A 6,450-nucleotide genomic window follows, 5' to 3' on the forward strand; every position below is an offset into this window, starting at 1 on the left:
GACGACGGAGTCTCATCCTTGTGCAACAAGGGTGTCCTGTCAAAAATACCGCTCCCTATCCCAAGAGGACAGCAAGGCTCACAGTGTCTACATAGTAACAACAGTAACACAACAATGCCAAACCCTCAGATAGAGGGCCTCATGAGGACAGGGCAAGGCAAATGTCAAGAGAGGGCTGGCTGCCCTCCTTCTACCAATGAAGTGGCTGAGGAACGAAAAGGAAAAAGGATTTGCCCACATTCACCTAGAAGTTCACTGGCAGAAATAAAACCTGTGCTAGTACGATTCTGTGCCCGCTCCATTACACCGCTCTCTACCCCTTGTTCCCCTGCAACGTTCTCCAAGCTGCTTGCACCAGCAGCTTTCCTGACCCACCCCCTAGAAAAGCGTAAGCCACACCTGGGCATTATAGCCTTCATTTCCAGCGTATTTCTTTGCCTTCTGCTGCAAACTACCAGCCCTCTCCCTGAAGAGTTGCGTTGCCTCAGTCACCCAAGAAAAATGTAGATTCGGCTGCCCAGGATCAACATTTAGTTGTTGTTGCCAGTTGTGAGCGAACACAGAGGAATACGCTTTGTCTTTCAGTAGAATTTAATTCATTTTACAAGAGGAGGAGGCTACGAACAGAACTTAAGCCAGCGGGGTAGCCTCTTCTGCCGCGTGTCCGTCTTCTCCTTGTCCGCCTGCACCTGAGGACCGGGATCCTTGGCTTTCTTTTCTTTCCTTCCTTCCCACCGACGAATCACCGGGGACAGTATCCGAAGCAGCCTACTGCCGCTCTTGCCATCTCCTGAAAAGGACCGTGATGAGCATGAGGCAAAGAGCGCGGGAAAGCAGGGAATGAAAAGAAGCACAAGGCATCAGAGAGAGAAGGGGACACAGAAGACAAACAGACACCAAGAACCACAAAGGAAGAAACAGCGACCAGAGGGAACCGATTTGCCTTGGTGGGGAATTCACCAGACTTTGTGCTCTGTAGTCCCAACTGGCCTTTCCCCAGTCTCTCCCACGCTCTTCTCCTCCGGTCCCTCTTCCAAGCTGTCTCACCTACTCAGACTCACAGCAGAAATCATCTTTAGTCCCTGCAGAACACCTGAGAGCTCTTGAGCACATACTAATTCACATCTCCTCACAGCCCACCGCTCTCTGCCCATCCCCCCCATTTCTAAAGGAATGGCTGTTAGGAGAGGAAGAGAGTGAAAAAGAACGTACCAAGGGCATATCAAAAAGGATTCACGTACCAAAGCGCCCACAGAGCAAGGGGCAAAAAGCCTTTCAGACAGACAGCCTGGCTACAACCAGAGTTGTTTCTTACCAGGCAGCCGGTCGGTATCTTCCGAGCAGAGACCAAAAATTGTCTCTTGCTGAATTCCGACCAGTGTCATTTCGTTCTGCAGTAGGAGAGCTCCCAGCCCTGCCTTCGACGATTCCCCCTTTGGACTAACGAGTGTCTAGTCTCATTTTGTTTGTTGGTCTGCTTTGGCAGTGAAGTTGCCAAATTGGTCTGATTGTTGGTCTGATTTTGCAAGGGCTGCCATCAGCCAAACAGGTCCAACATCAATACCTTTTCCAGAAGGAAGCTAACACCGAACCCTGGAAGCTGGGACGTGATCACAGCAGGGAACGGGCACAGGATACACGCTCGTAACCTGGCCATACAAGTGCTGATCTATCAGCAACGTGGGCATAGGAACATCTGTTCTAAAGAACTCCCCGGGCATTGGGTTTCAGCTTCTGCCATCAGTTACTGAAGCAGGACTAGCGATGGGGAAGCCGGTCACTATGAGAAAAACCCTCATACCTGAACTCTGCGGTTTTTCTTCATTTTTTTGCTTCATCGTAGTTTTCCTAAAAAAACAAAAAAGTTCAGGAAAAAACCATTATGCCACCAAACTCAGGAAAACGTCTTCCCTTTCACAGTAATGCTGAAAAGGGGTTGCAGGAATCTATTATCCAAGGACAAAAAAAAGGACACATTTTCCTTCTCAAATCAGCAGTGGAAACCGAGTCTATCCGATTTGTTTTCCAAACAGACTTACCTAGTCTTGCTCTCCCCTTTCCTTTTTTCTGTCCTCGGACTTTTTTCCTTGTTGGGACTTTTGTCCGTCCTCGGACTTTTCTCCTTCTTTGGACTTTTGTCCGTCCGCAGAGTTTTGTCCTTCTTTGGACTTTTTTCTGTCCTCGGATTTTTCTCTTTCTTTGGACTTTTGTCCTTCCTTGGACTTTTGGCTGTCCTCGGACTTTTCCCCTTCTTTGTGTCCCCTGGACGTTCTTTCTTTGGCTGCTTGGTGTTAACTTCCCTGGCTGGTTTTGGGAAGTTGTGGGAGTCTTCGCTCTTCCTTCCCCTCTCTTCTGTGGGACTCCCTGTTTGTGAGAGGGGACCTTGGTGGGAGGAGGTGTGTTTTGTACATTCTTCCTCTTGTTTGGGGTTTGGCGCATCTTCTGGGTTGTTGCCCTTGAAGGAAAGAGAAGAAAGGTGAGCAACGGCCATTAAAAAGAGCTCTGCACAGGGCTGATCAGCACAACTGGAAATGTCGATCATTTCCTATGTAGCAGCGCCCGATACACTGAACGTTGCCTATCAAGTGTCGTCACAGATCACCCACAAGAAACGTCAGCTATTTAGCTAGGAGACCACTGTTGCTCCTGCATTATCAACCTGTTGGCGACTGTTGGCCTAGAGCTTTGGCTAGAGCAGACTAGGCAGTCCCTCCAGGGATCACAGGTCCCAAAGCTTTGACTTGAGAGACAGTAAAGGACATTGGGACAAGTGATCCTTTTGGACTGGTCAGCTTCAACTTTTCATATCCGTTTGCTAAAGACTCACTTTTTCAGGTGGGGCGTTTGGGCTGGGAGCTCTCTTGCGATCCACGCCGGAATCCCTGTATTTCACAGCGCCTCCAGTATTGCTGGTCTTCTCCGGGTCTTCCAGGAGAGAGATGAGCTGCTGCCACTGAAGGAACTGGTGGTCTTGCCGTTCCGGTGGGGCACAGAGCTCCAGGTAATAGCAGCGGCCACTTGCTAATTTTAACTGGAGGTGGTGCTTCTCTGTGCTGTGGACAGAGAGCTCCACAAACTCCAAGGGGAGGACCCTGTAAAAAACCAAGAGAAACTCACGATTGAGCACAAGCGAGGGAGATTCCTCTCACAGGAGAACTTGTGTCTGTCAGACCTACAGACAGAGCAAGAGTACACGTGAGAAACCGGACTGGGAAACAGCTGCCGAGCGGATCTGGACACTCTTCTTCCGAGCGCCTCTAGCCGCTTGTGGAAGAAACGCTGGGCAGCAGCGCACAGAACGGAGGCCGAGGAAGTCGGCCTCTTTACGGTGGCCTTTATTCCACTGCCTTATTCCCCAACAATCCTGCACCCGCAAGCTTCTTACCGGCTTCCTGCTTCTGCTCTGGTGTTTAGAAAAAGGGTTATTAAGCATTCCTAGTTATCCTCTATCTATACGCCTGTGCGCAGCGGTGGTGGCCCGAAGCCGTGGCCGGAGCGGGGCCTGAAGGGGTGTACTTCCACTGAAGGCATTCTCCTACCTTTGCCGTGCTAGTGCTGGGACAAAAAGTCAGTGCAAATACGAGGTCTCTTAATATTAAAAGTGACCCCCAAAAGGAGGAGAACGCTATATGGAAACGGGAAAGACTATTTCCTATTTCGTACTTACTCTCCAAAGAAATAGTTAGCCCCTCTCAGAGTTAACTGACCTGCTAAGTTCTAGCTGTTGAGATGGCTGCTCTGAGAGACGCTGGAAGTTTGCCGTCGTTTCCTGTGGGCACACGGGCACCTCGCGAGCTACCAGCATTGCACTGGGCACTTCTGAACCGACAGCACAGATGCCGATGGTCACGCAGCTGGCTCGGTTATGGACAGAAATTGGATCTCCTCTTTCATTAACCTGGACGACAACAACAAAAAGCCCCATCAACACTCCCATTTGCCGTACAATCTCTCCGAGAATATGCTACCAGTACATTTCATGCTCGTCTGGCTTGGGGGCCCTACGGCTTAGGTACTGCGTTGTGGCATAACCATTATCCCACTGTGAATGTGCATGAATACCTGTTGAGCTGAGGGAGCAAAAAAAACCAAAAAGGAATGACTTCTTACCTCGACAAACTTGCTCTCAAAGACCTGAGCAGAGGCAAAAGGAGGATATTCTCCTTGCCGAAGAAATCTCTGCAGATCACCCTCAACGGGTGCCTGACTCGAACAGACGCTCTTAAAATCACACTTGGGATTCATTTTGCCTATCTACAACATAGATAAATCAATAAAAAACGAATTAAAGGGTGTAGATGCTTAAAAGGCTGATACGTTTAAAAAACCCAACTAACCAGCCAACCCCTGGTTTGCTTCTTTTCGTAATCACATCATCCTTCCCGGTAGGTTTTATTATTCTGCTAAAGAGCAGAGCATCTCCCCCCCGAAACACACGTCTTTAACAACATGCGCTCTCAGGTGCAAAGGGGAACCTAGTAAGGCTCTCTCACGGCTCTTGACTCCCTTTTTACTATTTCTTTAAGGAAAAGGGGCCTGTGAATCCATAAACGCTAGCTTTTCTCTACTTCAGTCTGTTCTTCTTCTTGATAAGGACTCTTGTACATCTTTGCCAACGCTAAGATAATATTGGTTTACTGGTGTACTTTTCACCCGAGCCTAGTGACATACTTACCGGGCAAGTAAGAGCAGAACCCCTTGGGCTGGCCTCAGTGCTGGATGGTGACTTCTATCTTTGTCTCTCTTGCCTCAGGAGTCAAGAGGAGGACAGCACTTGGGAGACCTTCCGAAGTAACAAGTCTCCAGCAGGAGAGCAGGCTGACTTTCACACCAAAGCTGAGGAGAAGTAACATAGGATTGATTCATTCAGCGATGGGAAGAAAAAAATCAAGGCTGCTCATTAATTACATTTCGTAAGTCTTCACTACACAGACCTCATTTCTGTTAACCCAAGTAGGGACCAAAGTCAGATGATTTGTTCACAGTTGCTTGCTAAGTCTCTTCTTCTAAGAAGAAGAGAAATACCCCGCTGCTGGGTGTATTAAAAAAAAAACCCCACAAACCCACAACAAAGCACCCACCGATGCAGCAAACTTCTACTTCCCATTCCTAGCTTGCTTCCCTTCGGTCAGTCCATTTCCTACAGAGGAGCACGGCGAAGGAAAGGGGGGACACGAGTGCGCTAGTACCTTGTGTGGAGCCCGCTGGAATTCTCCTGGCACAGTCTTGGCGATAGGGTTTCCCTGCTCGTGTTCTCTCCAAGGAGCGCTAACACGAAGAGGAGCCGCTCGCAAACACACACACACACGTGAGGCAGCAAGCGGTTTTATAGCAGGCGGGCAGGGTGGTCCGGCAGAACTCAGCCTCATCACTGCTGACATCACAATGGTCACCTGCTTTGTGCTCTCACCACGCCTGGCAACGATTCCGTTGCTCGGCTGCACCGGGGCACGGTGGAAACAGGCAACATGGATTCACCTGTGAGGCAAGCACACAAAGGGCACGACAACTTGTGAGATTTGTGCACAGGTAGCGTCCCCGCGGCGCAGGCTGCCAGGGAACAGCAACATTCCGTCTGCTCCACGAGGGATGATGAGCTGGGAGCCAGGGATGACCTCGGCAGAGGCATCGCCTTCAACAGCCAAGGCCTAGGCCTTCTGCCCTGCACGAGTCCAAGCAAATGGGCTGAGCACGATGGCGGTAACAGGGCCCCCTGACAGGCACAGGCAAGAAAAGGTGCAGCTCTGGATTCCATGCTGAGACTCTGTTCCAGGAGTTTGATTCCAGGAGACGATTCCCCCTTTGGACCAACGTACGTCTAGTCTAATTTTGTGTGTTGGTCTGATTTGGCAGTGAAGTTGCAATGGCTGCCATCAGCCAAACAGGTCCAGTTATTCTTCACCTTGTTCTTTCCTCGTAGTTGTTCTAAAAACCAAAAAAGTTCAGGAAAAAACCATTATGCCACCAAACTCAGGAAAACGTCTTCCCTTTCACAGTAATGCTAAAAAGGGGTTGCAGGAATCTATTCTCCAAAGACAAAAAAAAAAGGACACATTTTCCTTTTCAAATCAGCAGTGGAAACAGAGTCTATCCGATTTGTTTTTCAAACAGACTTACCTAGTTTTTCTCTCCCCTTTCCTTCTGTCCGTCCGCAGAGTTTTCCCCTTCTTTGGGATTTTGTCCGTCCGCGGACTTTTCCCCTTCTTTGGCCTTTCGTCTGCCCGCGGACTTGTCCCCTTCTTTGTGTCCCCTGGATGTTCGTTCCTTGGCTGCTGGGCGTTTCCTTCCCAGGCTGGTTTTGGGAAGTTGTGGGAGGCTTCGCTCTTCCCTCCCCTCTCTTCTGTGGGACTCCCTGTTTGTGAGAGGGGACCTTGGTGGGAGGAGGTGTGTTCGCTTGCTGCCCCTCGCAGGGACTTGTCTCCACTCAAAGCTCTCCTTTTGGCCACTGCC

The 6,450-nt window shown here is 49.8% G+C and overlaps 1 protein-coding gene across 1 annotated transcript; it reads right to left on the reverse strand.

Annotated features, from left to right (window-relative positions):
• Positions 1-582: 582 nt before the first annotated feature.
• On the reverse strand, positions 583-3,948 carry LOC141466141 (uncharacterized). The gene is made up of 4 exons (XM_074149901.1): positions 3,708-3,948; positions 2,828-3,092; positions 2,040-2,455; positions 583-1,848 (listed from the first exon to the last, which is right to left on the reverse strand). The coding sequence occupies exons 1-4, from the start codon at positions 3,935-3,937 to the stop codon at positions 1,728-1,730; spliced, it is 1,032 nt and encodes a 343-aa protein (XP_074006002.1). The 5' UTR covers positions 3,938-3,948; the 3' UTR covers positions 583-1,727.
• Positions 3,949-6,450: the final 2,502 nt, after the last annotated feature.

Source organism: Numenius arquata, chromosome 6, assembly GCF_964106895.1.
Source record: "Numenius arquata chromosome 6, bNumArq3.hap1.1, whole genome shotgun sequence".
NCBI classification, from domain to species: domain Eukaryota; kingdom Metazoa; phylum Chordata; class Aves; order Charadriiformes; family Scolopacidae; genus Numenius; species Numenius arquata.

Coding starts and splice junctions, on each gene's coding strand:
- LOC141466141 (XM_074149901.1), bottom strand. CDS start 3,937: ATGGGAGTGTTGATGGGGCTTTTTGTTGTTGTCGTCCAGGTTAATGAA. Junction 2,456..2,827: donor CAAACGCCCCACCTGAAAAA/GTGAGTCTTTAG, acceptor CTTTCCTTCAAG/GGCAACAACCCAGAAGATGC. Junction 1,849..2,039: donor AAAGGGGAGAGCAAGACTAG/GTAAGTCTGTTT, acceptor TTGTTTTTTTAG/GAAAACTACGATGAAGCAAA.